This window comes from Mesoplodon bidens (assembly GCF_964165515.1).
Source record: "Mesoplodon bidens genome assembly, chromosome: 3".
In the NCBI taxonomy this organism is placed as follows: Eukaryota; Metazoa; Chordata; class Mammalia; order Artiodactyla; family Ziphiidae; genus Mesoplodon; species Mesoplodon bidens.
The window spans coordinates 42,785,432-42,802,750 of NC_138178.1; the positions used below are offsets into that span (position 1 = coordinate 42,785,432).

A 17,319-nucleotide genomic window follows, 5' to 3' on the forward strand; every position below is an offset into this window, starting at 1 on the left:
GAGGCATATTCAAATGTTTTGCAAATCTACACATTAAATGCTGTAAGTGGTTTATGCTGATGTCTACTCAAGATCAGTGTCATTACCTCTCCTTTCCACCCTGATCCGAACTGTGGACCTGTTCCAGGAACGAGGCACCACGTGGGAACTGCCACACTCTTCACATTCAGGCCGATCACCCCACTGTCACTCACATACCCACAGAGACCGTCACAACACAACTGTGCTTTGGCATTGCACTCACTCACTCCTCTAGTCATTCTTGTGGGAAATCACGCTGGAGGCTCTAGATCAGGGGTTGGAAAACTACGGCCTGGGGCCAAATCTGCAGCCTCCCACCTATTGTCAACTTTTGTTGGAATGCAGCTGCAACTATTCATTACAAATGGCCCATGACTGATTTCACGTTACAAAGGCAGAGTTTAACAGCTGCATGAGAAACCACATGACCCCAGAAGCCCAAATATTTGCCCCTTACAGAAAAAGTTTTTTTTTTTTTTTAAGTTTATTTATTTATTTTTTTAATTAGTTTCTGCTTTATAACAAAGTGAATCAGTCATACATATACATCTGTTCCCACATCCCTTCCCTCATGCATCTCCCTCCCTCCCACCCTCCCCATCCCACCCCTCCAGGCGGTCACAAAGCACAGAGCTGATCTCCCTGTGCTCTGCGGCTGCTTCCCACTATCTATCTACCTTACGTTTGGTAGTGTATACACGTCCATGCCTCTCTTTCGCCTTGTCACAGCCCACCCTTCCCCCTCCCCATATCCTCAAGTCCATTCTCAAGTAGGTCTGCGTCTTCATTCCCGTTTTGCCCCTAGGTTCTTCATGACATTTTTTTTTTTTAATTCCGTATATATGTGTTAGCATACGGTATTTGTCTTTCTCAGAAAAAGTTTTTTGAAGGACCTATCTGAAGGACCGGAGGTGAACACAAAGTTCTTACCTTCAATGTTTGCAACCTCATGAAACAGACAGACTTAGAAATGGTCAAGTGGGAGAAGAAGAAAAGTAAAGTAACTACTAAAAGATCTGTAAGAGAGATCTTATTGAAATATCATTCTGCTTGGGAAGAGCTGAGATGTCAGCCAGCCTGGATGGAAAAGTAGGATTTCTGTAGACACTGAAGGCTGGAAAAGGCATTTCAGACTAAGGGACCAGTGAAGGCATGAAGGCCTAACAGTGCCTGAAATATTCAGAAAAAGGGAATTTGTCTGGAATTGCTAGACTATAAGACACATGGAGAAAACTGGTAGTCTGTGAGGTGAGAAAGATAGATGGGGACAATTTGTTATTTAAAAAAAAAAAAATATATATATATATATATATATATATATATATATATATATATATATATATATATATGTATGTATGTATAGAACACCTACTATGTGACAATCACTGTGCTGGGTCTTACGTATGGATGCAGTGGGAACCAGACAAGTATGGTCCCTGTCCTCACAGAGCTTCCATGCTTATAACTGCATCCAGGCCATGGGGGAACGTGAATACCATGTTGAAACCTGAGTGCTCTTCTGTGGGAAACAGGGACCCCTGGAGGCATTCACGGCAGGAGCAGGGCAGGCCCTGCTTTAGGAAGATGGGAGGGAAAGGCAGCAGGTGGAGGGCTGTGCTGTAGAGTGAAAGGCAAACAATGATGAAGGCCTCATCCAGGGTAGGGGCGCAGGAATGAAATGAACGGGACAGACACAAGAGGCAAGCGGGAATAGAATCCCAGGCCACGGTGATTCCCAAACGGAAAGGGACTATGAGTTTGGGGAAGAAGCTAACTCTGGAGTTTCCTGCCCTGGAGACTGCTGCTATTAACTGACACCAGAGGCTCAGGAGGGCAAGGCTGGCTGTGTTTCTGTGTAAGGTGGTTGCCTGGGAGGAGAGTGGGCTGGGGTGGGGGTAGGGTGGTGGAATGGCGAGTCCAGTTTGGGGTGTGCTGAGATGAAGGCTGTGGTGTGTCAGCCACGTGCAGAAGCCCAGATGCTGCTGTCAGGCTCAAGCTTGGGACAAGGGAGGCTGAGCCACACAGCCTGACCCTTAAACACCTGCGCCCTCAACTACCCTCAGAGCAAGCGAAGGAGGGAGGCAGGGCAGACACAGAACCACAAAATGCTGCCCAGGAGGGATGCCCGTCTTGCTGGCCAGGCCAGCATGGCCTCCTGGGAGCACTCAAGGAGGGGCGGGGTGGGCGTGGCCGGCGGAACTGCCCTCCACTCAGGCAGCCCCACCCAGGGGCTTAGTGCCTGCGGGCAGAGCCTTGCCATGGTCCCCTCAGGCATGGTTTGCCCCACCACCTGCAAGGTACACTGATGTCTTTACTCTGACGCTTCACTTGGACCTTGATCACCTTAGGTGTTTTCAGTTCCCATGGGCCAGCGGCCCAGCCCCTCTACCTGGTCTCACCAGGGATTCTGACCCTCTTCAGCAGCAGGCTGATCAGGGCTTCCTCTCTTCAGGGTCCTGGTTGTCACCTCTGCCACGTAGGGACAGCAGGCAGTCAGCACCACCTGCCCCCAAGGACACACCCATCTCACCTGGAGGCTCACGGCCACCTCGGGGGACGCATCTGCACCCGGGTCCCAGGAGAAAGGAGGCCCCGCCCCCCGAGGTGACAGCGAAGAAAGCCAAATGATGGCACACGTCTTCTTGGTTCCAACATACCTCACGGTTTGCTGACCCCGGAAGTACTGCTGGATGATCAGGGCCGCTCGTCTCTCTCGGAGGAATTTTTTCCTCTGGAGCCAGCCACGGATGTGCTTTTGTATCACAACACAACCCTGCCTCAGTTTATCCAACCGGAGTTTCTCTAAATAAGCCACTTGCCCTGCTCTGAAGAAAATTTTGGTTTTACCAAACTGGTACTGATTAGAATCCTGGAAGAGAAAAATGACATAATCAGAAACAAAATCTTTCAGATTTTCTCTAGTATTTGGAAAAGATGTTTAGAGATCCAAACATGCCACCAACATGGTTATTCTGACATCTCTTTGACATAAAGCAGAAAAGCTCTGATTATGACCTAGAAGTTTATACTTTGCCTTGTTTAAAGCTTCTTTCTGGGGAAGAAATGGACTTGAGGGCGAGGCATCCGTCTGTGGGGTGGGAAGGAGTGTGTGCATTGTTGGCTGGGCTACCGGGGAGCTCCAGCCTTTCACAGGTGGTTTCCACAGAACAGCAGAGGCACCTGGAAAGGCTTGGTTTCTGTCTTCCTTTGGCTTCTCTTCACCACCCATTCCTGGCCATCATAACTGCTTCCCCCCCCTTTTCTGTCACAAGTCATGGCTTCAGCAAACCTCTAAGTCCACACTGAGGGCCATGCCTGGAACCCCCGGCTCAGCGACCGTCTAGCTGACTGTGTAACATAAGCTTGGCCCGCAGAAGCTCCCTAGGCTGTGGGAGAACACAGCAGGACAGGAGGACATGGTGGCAGTGGAGGCCAGGGTTTGAATTCGGGTCCCTCAAGGTGTCTCCTACTGTCAGGAGATGATGCCCCATGAGTAGGTCTGCTCTGATCTCCTTAGCACACAGACGCGCGGGGCACGTTTCCTTTCTGCTTAGGCATTCACGACAGTTACAGCCCTGAGCCAGAGCCAGAGCCAGAGATGAGGACAGTGTCTGCGAGCCCGTGGTTCCAGGAGAGAGCAGGACTGACCTGGATGAGCCTGTGTAAAATCACTTTGCACACCTCCTTTTTATCGCTGAATGAAAGCTCCTGCTTGGTCATGAGGATCCCAAAGCGGCTGTAGAACTCGATATACGTCCACCTGGAAAGTCAAGGCAGACCTAAGGAGGCGGGCCGGAGGAAACGCATGCTGCCTGTGGACCCCAAGGGCTTACCTACCACTGTTTTGGGGACAATGACCCTGACCTTTGACCCTCTGCCCACACACCTCACCTGAGCACACCTGGATAGTTATGCTCCCTGGATGCTTCCTGTTAACGTTCCGCTCCAACAGCTGTCTCCCCCTCCAGCTCCCTTTCTCAGGGGCACTAGGGAGGCGGCAGGCGACCCTCACTAGTGCAGAGATGAGGGTGGGGTGTGAGGGTGGGGACGGTGGCCTCTGTCTCACATGCTGCTCGTTCATCTGGCCTTCCCACAGCACAGCGGGACATCTTATGAACATATCTGATGAGAACGCGGCAGCCCCTCCTTTGGATCTCAGCACAGACCTGAAGTCGGGCACTTTTCCCCCCAAACAAGGAACTGACAACGTACCGAGAAGGGTAGCTCTGCGCACTAATGCGAATGGTTTCTAAAACGCCACAGGCTCGCAGCTGCTGAACAATTCTTTTGGAGTCAAACCTGAAAGAAGACGATCTGATCATGTGTTAAGCCATCGCAGTTGATAAACAGGCCCATGAACAGTGTAGCGGACCTGCCCCAACCGTGAGCTCCTGGGCAGCAGGATCTGCCTGTGTAATCCCCGAGCCCAGCAGATACTTAATAAATATGTGTTGCACGTCAAACGAAGATAGCACCTCTGTGGAACAGTTCAGAAAGCTTCACTGAGGACACGGGGAAAGGAGCAGCTGATTCTGACTGAGGGAGGCAACAGCGAGAAGTCTTGTGGGGAAATGGCCTTTGGGCTGAGCTTCGAATGACAACCAGAGTGGAAGAAATGTCCAAGCTCACCCATCCCAGCGCCTACTTGTTGCTGAGTTCCCTTTATAAGACACCCCACAGGTGGCCCTCTGGCTTAGGCCTGACCCTCTGAGGACACACAGACACAGTCACCACCTCCAGACGGACCACTCCCTTAAGACACCTCTCAGCTTGAGTCAGCTAAGAGGCTCTCTATAACTTCCACTCGTGGGTCTGAGCCTTTTCCCTGGGGCCCCAGAGAACAAGTCTAAGTAAGGCTTCATGGCGTGTTTGAAGACAAAACTTCAGACCCCTCTACAGCATTTCTCCTGCAAACACATACAAATTCTTACCATCAAGGAAAATGTTCTGGCTTTCTCAGTTGCGTAACCTTTAGCTGTAGAATAATTCTTTCAAATCTAACCCTTTTGCTTAATCCCAGAGATGAGATGGCTTAGCCAGAGGGGTTGTGCTAACATTATATGTAGAGGGCAGGCTTGTTTTGAAATCATTTAAAAACCGAGAAACAGTAAAGTTCACAACAATTGCAAGCAAATTCTCCAACATCAGACAGAAACCGTTTCCTCGGTGTTTCTTCCCCACTCTGTTGCAAAAGAACACTTACTCAAAGGGCAATTTCTCATCATTTGGTTTGATGCATCGAACGTAGTGGGGCATGGTGGCATTGAGGGTCTCCATGAGCAAGTACAGAGAGCTGCGGAACTAGGAAACAAGGTCAGGTGACAAACATCGTGCTGAAATTTAATGCTTAGATCCGGGTTAAAAGGAAAAAAAAAAAGGTCCAACCTTACTGTAAAGCAATTATACTCCAATAAAGATGTTAAAAAAAAAAAAAGGTCCAACCTTGATAAGTTACTCAAGAAGAAGAAAAGTTAACTTCATGCATAAACATCTATTATGAAAGGTTTTAGTCTGTGACTGGGTTTATCAGCATATCCTGCTCTTGTGGACGCAGTTCTCCATCCAATACTCTCAAAAGCAAAGGACTTTAGTGACTTGGGTTACTGTGCAAACATATGGTTTGCTCAGATGTGTGTAGCCTTAGAGGTTGAGGCACTATGATGATGAACTACTACTTTTCTTTGCATTTGCATTTATATTAATAGATTTGAAGAAACCCAGTGCCTGTGTCCAGGCCCGGAATGGGTCCCACCCATCCCTGGCTCCCTGCCCTCAGCCCCCTCGCCCTCAGAAAACTCTCTCAGTACCTTGCTCCCCACGGTGCTCCGGAAATGCTTGTTGTTCGGCTTGATGACTGGCTTTGCAGATTTAACTGTGATCGCTGAACCGAAAGGTGAAGAAGGAACCGGGTTTTCTTGAAAAAAGTTGGCACAGAGATGAAACTGGGAAGAACAAAGAGGGTTTCAATGTCAAAAGTATTCGCCCACAGTCCTCAGCTGGAACAATCAAGGAAATGGTCACAACAACCAGGTCTAAACCAGTGGGGGGGTAAAGTAACAATCTTGGCCAAAAATCTCAGTTCCACAAGGGAGTCGTCCTCACTCGGGATGACGGTTTCTTTCCCAGGAATGGGAGCAGAAAGGAAAGCATGTGAATGTCTGTAGGTGGGTATCACTCTAAGTGTCAGAACAGGAGAAGCATTTATTCTTCCTCCCTCTGCGCTCTGGCTCACGTTGCTTCTGCACTTGGAATCTCCTCCCTCCTAACCCCACGTTCTCATCCCTGCAGATCCAAACCCTACCCATTACTCAAGGTGCTATTATAACATTCTCTAGCCCCACCCCCTTCACAATAACTTCCCTGGTGTCCCAGTGTAAATTAATCCCAACTTCCTCTGAGTTACCTTAATCTTTGATCTGTACCTCTTTTAAGACACTCACTACTTTCTACCTTACATCACTTATTTCTTTCAATGTCTTATCTTCCCTCTTGGAGAAGACCTCGTATTTTCTTCTTTTAAATCTGACATTGAGAATCTTCTTTGGGGGAGAATTCCTGCCTGATGCATCCTGTAACCCCTGTGGAACAAGTGAATCTGAAATTCCCAGACCTCTGACAGCTTGTGGGCTTAGTGCAGAGACCCATCTGTGCTTCACCACGATCTGTGTCCCTCTTCCAGACTGGACTCCAGGTAAACAACTGGTGAAATACATCAACTAATTTTGTACACAAATACAGGCTATTCCTACACTGAATTCTCTGTCATAAATCAATTTTAATAACTGAGGTTGCCATGGCCTGTGATTTACTTATGACCATTAGTGGGAAGTGCTCAGGCTCATTTGGGAAATTGTCAAAATACTCGAGCATCTGGTGCTCTGTGATGACCTAGATGGGTGGGATGGGTGGGGAGGGAGGTCCAAGAGGGAGGGGATATATGTATACTTATAGCTGATTCACTTCACTGTGCAGCAGAAACTAACACAACATTGTAAAGCAATTATACTGCATTAAAATAAAATTTTTAAAAAAGAGAAAAAAAATACTTGAGCATCAGCAAAGGACTGGGGACCTTCTAAAAGAAGGAAAATAAATATGATAACCAAATCTTCACAAAAAATGAAGGACTGTGTATGATATATCCTTTTTCTCAAATTTTAAGAATTTGAATTCTTAAAATTCTTAAATTGAAAGAAATGTTTAAGGAGGAAAAGAAAAAGCCAGAAGTCACTCTTATGGTGACACTTCATCATACAGATCTGTGGATTCAAGGAGCTCACATATGCAGAGCAGCACTCCATCTTGCTTTGGTTTTCCTTGAGCACTTACTTAGCACTACCTACCATTGTTTGCTTTCATTTGTAAGGTATGTTGCTCCCTCTGGGATGTGAGCTCCATGAGAGCAGGAACCCTGTCTGCCCTGTTCACTGCTGTATCCCCAGAATCTAGGACAGTGCTTGGCACATAAGTGCTTTATAAGTGAGTGAATGAATAAAATGTGAATTATGATTCTTTAAATGACTGTATTATCTGTCCTTCATCTCTGTCATCTGCATATTTGATTTCTGATTTTGCATACAGTGGAAATTTGCATGCTTTCAGAAGCTAGAAACATATTTTAGTACCAATTCCGAAATAGTCATTTTTTGTATGTAGGAGCTACAATTCGCTGCTACAAGACAGTTAACACATACACACACTTCTTACTCTTTCCTGATACACATCTAGATCCACATCAAGTACACAATGAATAACATTAACTACCTCTTAGGACTTTACAAACCTTGCTGGCTCTCAGGATTTCAACCAGCATGTCATAGACGGTGTCTCTGTTCTTCTCAAGGAAACCTTCACATTTATACTCTACCTATGCAAAGAAAGGAATTAGTTCCAAAGAGGCAAACGCAGACAGTGTCTAAGTACCACAGGTTTCTTTTCTTTTTAAAGAAAGATTAATGAAGGGGCTATAAAGGCAATGTTTTAAAAAGAGATTCAGTTTCTGTTTGTCACAGCAACGCCATTACAGAAAGCTTAAAAAGCTGGGAATATGTCATCTGATGCAAAGTGCCAGGCTCTCCCACTGCCTGGACTTCTCACTGGCCGCTGGTCACTCTACACTCACCCATTAGTTCCCACTGGACACAGGTGACTGATTTTTCCCTGTAACATGTGCAGCTAATACAAGAAGACCTGGTTTAGGGTTCCCTTTGCCTTTGAAGCCACCAGGAGGAGGAAAAAAGCTCAGTGGTGTCCTTTGAGTCAAACAGAAATGTTTTCCTGAATCAGCATTAATGTGGCAGAAAGGAAAGAAAAAATGACCAGCTGATCACAAAACCTTCCAGGACCACAAAACCCTTAGAGTCGTTTAGAGTGGGTCAGTGTTTGCCCTGACTGAATTTGGCTTAGAAAAACCCTCTTTGCAGCCCTTTCTGATTCATGAGGCTTCTCAAATCCCTCAAACAACATATCCAGGGTGGCTGCTTAAACATTCAACTCTCCAGTTAATCACAAAGCTACAGTCATCAAAACAGTATTGTACTGGCATAAAGACAGACACATAAATAAATAGAACAAAACAGAGAGCCCAGAAAAGAACCCACATTTTTATGGGCAATTAATCTATGACAAAGGAGGCAAGAGTATATAGTGGGGAAAAGACAGCCTCTTCAATAAGTGGTGCCAGGAAAACTAGACAGCTACACAAAAAGAATCAAACTGGACTACTCCCACACCATGCACAAAAATAAATTTCGGGACTTCCCTGGTGGCACAGTGGTTAAAGACTCAGTGCTCCCAATGCAGGGGGCCTGGGTTCGATCCCTAGTCAGGGAACTAGATCCCACATGCATGCTGCAACTAACAGTTTGCATGCCACAACTAAGGAGCCGGCCTGCCACAACTAAGACCTGGCACAGCCAAAAAAAATAAATAAATAAATAAATATTAACGAGTTAAATGTGATCGCCTTTCAGTGCTTGGAGTTTTTCAGATAGGCTCCTGAAGAGATGCACATGAAATGAGTGATGATATATCAAGTCATATTTTCTAGTTGTTGTCCTTTATAATTTCACAGTTGTGATCCCAAGGGAAAAAAAAGGATCAGACTTCATGTAAAGCACATATGGGATTTACTTCAAGAGACCCTCTCTATAGTACATGGTTTCTGTACGTTTAATTCTTGTCACCTGGCACTTCCAAGAAGACCCTCTTAAAAGAACTAACAGTGCAGCATTTTGTGTGTACTATGGGTTGGTGAGAAGAAACCATACACACCGTAGGGTCAGCTTAGGGTCTCAATTTCATTAGCCAAGGAAATAAAATTGTTTTGAGAGCGAGGCAGCTGTGCTTAGATGCAGAAAATCAGCACACTTTGCCATGGTCCCCAGTGCCCCCCAACAGAGCCACTCAGGTACCTGCTACCCTGTTCCTGCAAACAGTCTCCTGGGATTGGGAAGGCTCTATATTTGTTACGCCTTTGCTCATTTATACTCGTGTCTCACACACCAGCCTGGAAGACTTTATACAACAGTCCACGTGCTGTACTCACAAGGGTGTGTTTCCATACAGCCAGCGTTCCTGGTTCATAATCCGAACTGTGCACCAGGAAGGACACTTTCCTACCTAGGGGACAAAGCAGAGTCCTTGCCCTGGGGTCCCTGAACACCCTCTCTGCCTCCATATTCCAGCACCCCTGAAAGCCTGTTTGTTCAGTTTGTAAATTTTTGTTTTTTTATTTATGAAGAATATATATCACATTTTAAAATACATAGTCCAGAGATTTGGCTATTGTAAATAGTGCTGCAGAGGACCTAGGGGTACATGTATCTTTTTGAATTCGTGTTTTTGTTTTCTTCAGATATATACCCAGGAGTGGAACTGCTGGATCAAATGTTAGTTCTATTTTCAAGGACTCTCTATACTATTTTCCATAGTGGCTGCACCAATTTACATTCCCACCAATAGTGCAGGAGAGTCTCCTTTTCTCCACACCCTCACCAACACTTGTTATGTGTGGTCTTGTTGACTTTATCCATTCTGACAGATGTAAGGTGATAGCTCATTGTGGTTTTGGTTTGCATTTGCCTGATGATTAATGATGTTGAGCATCTTTTCATGTGCCTGTTGGCCATCTGTCTTCTTTGGAGAAATGTTTATTCAGATCCTCTGTCCATTTTTTAATAGGATTGTTTCTTTTTTGGGAGATGAGTTGTAGGAGTTCTTAATATATTTTGGATATTAATCCCTTATTAGATATATCATTTGCAAATAAGTTCTCATTCAATAGGTGGCCTTTTTGTTTTGTTGATAGTTTCCTTCACTGTGCAAAAGCTTTTTAGTTTGATGCAGTCCCATTTGTTTATTTTTGCTTTCGTTTCCCTTGCCTGAGGAGACATTTACGAAAAAGTATTACTAAGACTGATGTCAAAGAACGTGCTGCCTATGTTTTCTTTTAGAAGTTTTATGATTTCAGGTCTTACATTTAACTGTTTAATCCTGTCTGGAAACATGCCCTTGTGAGTACAGCACGTGGACTGTTGTATAAAGTCTTCCAGGCTGGTGTGTGAGACACGAGTATAAACGAGCAAAGGCGTAACAAATATAGAGCCTTCCCAATCCCAGGAGACTGTTTGCAGGAACAGGGTAGCAGGTACCTGAGTGGCTCTGTTGGGGGGCACTGGGGACCATGGCAAAGTGTGCTGATTTTCTGCATCTAAGCACAGCTGCCTCGCTCTCAAAACAATTTTATTTCCTTGGCTAATGAAATTGAGAACCTAAGCTGACCCTACGGTGTGTATGGTTTCTTCTCACCAATCCATAGTACACACAAAATGCTGCACTGTTAGTTCTTTTAAGAGGGTCTTCTTGGAAGTGCCAGGTGACAAGAATTAAACGTACAGAAACCATGTACTATAGAGAGGGTCTCTTGAAGTAAATCCCATATGTGCTTTACATGAAGTCTGATCCTTTTTTTTCCCTTGGGATCACAACTGTGAAATTATAAAGGACAACAACTAGAAAATATAACTTGATATATCATCACTCATTTCATGTGCATCTCTTCAGGAGCCTATCTGAAAAACTTTAAGCACTAAACGGCGATCACATTTAACTCTCTGGCCCACAAAGGTTATTATGGCTGTCTGGCTGGCTGTCCCTCCACTGCCCCTGTGGGCATTCAGGTACAACCAGCAGACTGACCCACAGCAATAGCCTCTAGGACAGGCGAGCACAGGCTGTCCCCATGATCCCCAGGCGCTGGCCAAGCCACTGAAGTAACACCCAACCTGGCAATAACACAGAGGGCAGGAGTTTCCTTATGGAAGGAAAGCAAGATGAGAAAGCATGTTTAGGGCAGGTGGTTGTGGTACATTTTCTTTTTTTTTCCTTCCATTTCCTAAGCTTTCTGTAATTTGATTTAAAAAACTTTTTTTTTTTACTAAACATTTTTTTCATAAGAAATTGGAGACACATAAAGAAAATAAAGATCACTTAGAAAACCCATCATCTTGAGTCAGTCTCTGTTACCAATGTAAAAATATATTATGACAATAAGAAAGGAAAGGGTCAACAAAAAGATATTCTTTTCAATATAGGAAACAACTATGCTGTCTTGATTATAGCAATTTCACGGAGATAATAAACTGATAAAAGGTTAATGAACTCACAATAAGCCCCAAATCAGAAATGAGGTCCATTGGCAACATGTTTATCTTTAAAGCAGTACAACTGAAACGCATATATTCTGTGATAAAGACAAATTAAGAACTGTTACGCTCACACACGCATGCATACACACAGGTATCCTTCATCACAGCTGCGTGCTAAGCGTGAGGGATCTGACCAGCAAAGTCCCTGGCCTGCTTGCTCCTCCCAGGAGACAGCTGTGGGCCAGGGGCAGACAGCACTGCTCCAAACTCTCACTGTATGTACCTTATCAGCAAAGTGCTTGATGATAAAGGATGTGTTTGACATTCTGGGTTTTTCAAACAAAGAGTTCTTGTTGACAAAATTATTATACAGCTTTTGAAGCCAGTTTTCGTCAGTCCCATGTGGTAACTGGAAGAGAAAAGCAAACCAAATAGCAAGTAAGAAAACAGAGGGGGGCTTCCCCGGTGGCGCAGTGGTTGAGAGTCCGCCTGCCGATGCAGGGGACACGGGTTCGTGCCCCGGTCCAGGAGGATCCCACATGCCGCGGAGCGGCTGGGCCCATGAGCCATGGCCGTTGAGCCTGCGCGTCCAGAGCCTGTGCTCTGCAACGGGAGAGGCCACAGCGGTGAGAGGCCCGCGTACCGCAAAAAAAACCAAACAAACAAACAAAAGAAAACAGAGGGGAGGAAAAGCGCTAATTCTAAGAAACCAAGATGAGCTGCACCTCAGAGTGAACTGCTCTACATGAGAGGCTCCTGTTTCAAATGCAACTCTAGGCATAAATCTGTCTTTGATCTTATTCTTTAGAGTGATATTTAAATGGACATATCAGTGCTCTTTTAGAAGAACAAAATGTTATTGATGAAAAGGAAAAGGTCATATAATGACGTAAGAATGAAGGATTTTATTTCTGCAAAATTGGCAGTTTTTAACATTTCTTCCTCCCAAAATTATGTGAACGTGATTTTTATTCTTGGTTGAATGGGGGAAGATTGGAACCCAAATGTAGTCCTCCCCACCCCCTGCCTCAGGAAGAAAGTGGTTCTTTTATTTTACTGCCTAGTTAATAACTACCTACTTAAACTAAGCTAGCTGCAAAACTTGTTCTTGATACTGGTGATTGTGAAGCTATCAATTATATTCAGCCTGAACTCTGTGAATCTAATACCCCATATAGGGAATAACTCTGTAGAGTGTGTACAAATATTCCTAGAGGTTACCTTGGCCTCTGCCCCCTGCCCCCAGTAGACCAGTCCAGAATGTTTGGCCCTGATGCCTGTCTTTTAATCTTACATCACTGAAGGGGCTAAAGCATAGGTGGCACCAGAAAGGCTACTCTGTGAGAAGAACCATGGAATTGAGAATTCTAGGGAGAAAATACCAGTAAGTCTTCAACGCTACAAGCATTTGGGGCTGGGGGTGGTAAAAATAAATCTTTGGAAAAGAAACAAGATGTGTGTTTAAACATTAAAATATAACCTTTAAACCAAAAAAATGAATACTGTCCTAGGGATTATTTTTTCCTGTGGCCTGATGAAGGACACTGCTAGGCTGACTCACTGTAAAGTTGTTCCTCCCAGAGGGTAATAATAATAGGAAAATTCCTAGAGACTCTTTTGTCAATTGTATGATGTTGATTTTTCAGCTGTACCTCCCAGTGGGTGACTCATGGAATCAGGAAGTAAGAGAAAACTCAGTTCCTATTAGTCATTAACAACTGGTGTGTAGTCCCTTGTTGTTTCCATGTCCACTCTATACATATGCCTAACGACAGCTTCAAAGGGCTCCTCCCTGCTGGACATGACCTAAGAGGTCATGCATGTTACCCAAGGGTGAGCTACACCTGCTGAGGGCGGGAGGCTCACCGGGCCCTCTGGGGCTCCTGCTATGGACTGGTGTCTCAGTATTAACATCCAACCAAATAGTAACACGTCAGGAATGTACACGTACATTAAAAAAAATCCATTTTGCAATATGCTCATCTATTACTACTCAGAAGTTGAAAACAACAATTATTTTAAAAAGTTACCAAGCATTCTTCATCCAGTAACTCCAAAATACCCATTCTTGCTTCAATCAGGTCAATAACTGGTTGGTTGTCATAAAAATCTATCAGAGTCCACGGAATATCTTCCTTCATATACTCTTCTTGTTCAAGTTTAAAGACATGCTGGAAATCCAGAAGTCAACATAGAAAGTAAAAGAGAATATTAGAGTGTGCTTCTGAAGAACAGGACATAAACATTTGGAAAATGTAGATATATGACTGATTTGATGTTTATGGAAGACCCTGAGGTGCATGCCACCCTCCTTACCCACGATCAGTGCTGCTGAGGTCCTAACGTGGGTGTAGCTGTCATCGTCCAGCCCACTCGCAGCAGGTCCCCACATCCTGGGGTGTAAGGCCTGAGCCAGCCTGCCACCTTTAGCACTCAGGGTGGTCCTGGAGCTCCTTCCTGCTCAGTCACTCCTGCTGTCCAAGGCAGACCCAGCCTCTTTGGCCAGGTGGGAACCAGCCCACCTCAGAATGTTGGCTCTGGGGCCAGTATGAGAAGCTAACAACTTGGAGAGCTTTGTACATCACTTGCTCGGGCCATGAGGGTACCAGGGAGGCTTCCCAGAGGGCTGGCTCAGGGTCATCCTGGCTGCAGGTGGCAAAGGGGGAAGGGCTACGAGGAGAAAGGCGCCCACAGGAGAATCCCAGTGGGAATTGCACAGAAGCCCAATAGGTGGTTGAGAACTGAACGGCACCTGTACAGGCCAGAGAGACAGCACAACAGTGATGGGTTGGGGGGCAATGGATGGGACTGAAAAGGACAGCAGAGGGGAGATGACACCAGCCCCCTGTGGACCCCCAGAGAGTCTCAGACCTGTGGCCTTTTCCTAGGGGCAGTGAGGACCCACAGAGTTCATGATAAGACCTAAGTTCTGGAAAGATAACTTGGTTTGGGGGTGGGGATGGCTTTGAAGAGGGCAGGACTGGAGGCAGAAAGCCCAGTCAGGACTCAGCCCAGGGTTCTGTGGAGGCCAAACACTGTGCAAGGAAGGTGAGCAAGAGGAAAGAGGTTGGGATGAACGTGAGGCTCAGGACACTGGGTCAGCGGTGGTGCTTTAATCGCAAGAGGGAGGGTAGAAGGCAAGGAGCCAAGGAGGGAAGGTGGCAGGTTCACTTTGTCACTGCCGAACTCCCAGAGGCCACCCAGATGCAGGGGTCCAGCAGCAGCCAGATTTATGGGACTGGAGCTAGGAGAGGGCACACTAAGGCTTTTATGTTGATATTTTAAGGTTTTACCTCTTCCAGGAGGATCTATACATTGATAGATGACTCAACTCCCCCCCCCCCAAAAAGTGGGGTGGGGGAGAAGGAGGATGAAGTGGAAAAGGAGGAAAAGCAGAATAAAAAAAGAGAAAAATGGAATTGCAGCCTCTGACATGGCATTTTTAGGAGGTGTCTTGCACATGTTATTCTGAGGTTGAAGTGAATGTGTATGTTGGGGAACAAGATGGCACTGGCGTCCCGGGAGGGGCAGGATCTACAGATACAGTTCGACTTCAGGTGAGTTATGCTGCACACCCACTTGGAATAAATCTTAGTTTCAGTTATTAAATGCTCAACTTCCAGGGAATCCTTGAGAATGTTAACAGAATACAAATTCGCAACAGGGTGAAATCTTATGCTTATACACAACTTAATTCTGGAGCAAGGGCTAGGAAAGCAAAAAAACATTTGCTGGGTATGATTCAACATTAGGTCTTCTCCTTACAAGGGTATTAGGCAGATACTACTGACCTGTTTTCAAAATAAGAAAAATGAGGCTCAGAGAACCCAAGGTCCCAGAGGAAGGAGGTGGTACAGCTGAGACTCAAACCCAGTTCAGTTTGAGCAAAAGCCCATGCTCTCCATGATGTCACACTGTCTCTTCATGACAGTGGGAGACAGCTGGGAGAAGCTGAATTTCAAACGACAAGTAGGAGTTCTCTAGGTGAAGATGAAGGGATGGGGAAAGGACAGGGGCAGGTGGGGTGTGGCAGAGAGAGCAGCAGGTGCAGATACTGACGCTCGCAAAGACTGGAGCCTTCAGGAAACTAAGTGGTTTGGTCTGGCTGCAGGGGGTTGGTCTGTGTCCAAGAATGGCAGGTGATGAACTTAAACAGAAGTTGGCAAGTAGCTCCACAAAGATGAAATAGGATGGGAAGGTGCAGTTTCAAGATATGGCCACAAGATGGTGCAGTGACCCAGCATGTGAGTGATCCAGCAAGACTTGAAGAGGGAAGGAACCAGACTGAGCCTCTCTCCATGGTCTGTCTCTCTCTCTGTCTCTGTCTCTCTGTCTCTGTCTCTGTCTGTCTCTGTCTCTGTCTCTGTCTCTCTCTCTCTCACACACACACACACACACACACACACACACGGCTGAGAGCTAGTTTCAAGAAGGCAGAAAAGTCACTTACCAGGTTAAACTGCTGTTGCAGCTTTTCATTAGCATAATTGATGCAAAACTGTTCAAAGCTGTTCGCATCAAAGGTTTCAAAACTGAAATACAGTTTAAACAAGTTAAGATATAACTTGAAGGATATATACACTCATTTATAGGTTAGCATTTTTTCACAGATTTTACAGTTTAAAAGTTTTCAATGTTTTCTGAAAGTTTTAAATATGCCTCAAAGCTTCTGGTTTAAATATCTTAGCATTCAGTTTATAAGTCACCTTTTTCCAGGCTGCCCCAGGAAGGCATCTTGTGTGTACAAAACACCTACCTGAGGCAGGCATTAAAATAGGCATGGTACAATATGGCATATCATTTAATCCACACCATAACACTGACATCAGCATTATTATCCTCACTTTATAAGACTGAGAAGTTGAAAAATTTGTCCGAGGACAAACAGTGTCAGACTGAGCTGTGAGCTGACCTGACTGTAACACTTATGTTTCCAGTGAAAAAGCAATGCTGCTTCCTGTTCCCCACTCTTTGCTGCACGCAGAGGCAGCACGGTTTTGCCTCCCAAGGGGTGCTTTCATAGTCCTTGGAGAAAAAGGGCAAGGCCATCTAATACCCATAGCCCAGCAGACCCCTTTAGGTCCAAGGCAGACAGCCCCACGTCCATTTTCAGACTTTCAGTGTCTGTCTCTGGAGCTGCAAACTCACAAGCTGAGAGGAGACCAGGAGATGACAGAATGGGGGGCAGGCTGGAACTGTGCGGGGCCCATGATAACCAGGATTGCCCAACGGGCAGGTACTACTCAGCTCCAGCCAGCTGTGGCCATGGATTAATGCAGGTCAGGATGTGAGGTCACCTGATTCTCAAGAGAATCCAGAAACCTGATTTTATGTGAATTACCCCACTCTACGATGTGGGCTGAACAAAACTGGGGCACCCAATTCACCACCTGTCCAGATGAGTGCTCCCGCCAGGAGGCTGAGTACTTTAGGTGTTAGCATTGATGCTCATCACCGCACTTAACCCAACACCGCCGTAAGTGAAGAGCTGCCCTGACCCCACCCACTGTTACACACGAGGGTCAGAAGAGATGGTGACCATTGCAATGTGGTGCCAGACATGCAATTCGACCCCAGCTCTTGGTGCCTCTAAAGCCTTAGTTCTTAATCACTCTAATCCCAAGAGGTTCCTGCCAGGTCCAACCATGGG

General features: G+C 45.7%; 1 protein-coding gene across 1 annotated transcript in view; it reads right to left on the reverse strand.

Annotated features, from left to right (window-relative positions):
• Positions 1-17,319, reverse strand: part of MYO5C (myosin VC) — a 109,170-nt gene that overhangs the window by 50,720 nt on the left and 41,131 nt on the right. Inside the window, exons 11-19 of the mRNA XM_081227977.1 lie at positions 16,120-16,201; positions 13,700-13,840; positions 11,953-12,078; positions 7,805-7,888; positions 5,829-5,963; positions 5,225-5,322; positions 4,234-4,320; positions 3,670-3,781; positions 2,679-2,890 (exon numbers count right to left, since the gene is read on the reverse strand). Of these exons, the coding sequence (XP_081084103.1) occupies positions 2,679-2,890; positions 3,670-3,781; positions 4,234-4,320; positions 5,225-5,322; positions 5,829-5,963; positions 7,805-7,888; positions 11,953-12,078; positions 13,700-13,840; positions 16,120-16,201 (1,077 nt within the window). The remainder of the gene's footprint in view (positions 1-2,678; positions 2,891-3,669; positions 3,782-4,233; positions 4,321-5,224; positions 5,323-5,828; positions 5,964-7,804; positions 7,889-11,952; positions 12,079-13,699; positions 13,841-16,119; positions 16,202-17,319) is intronic.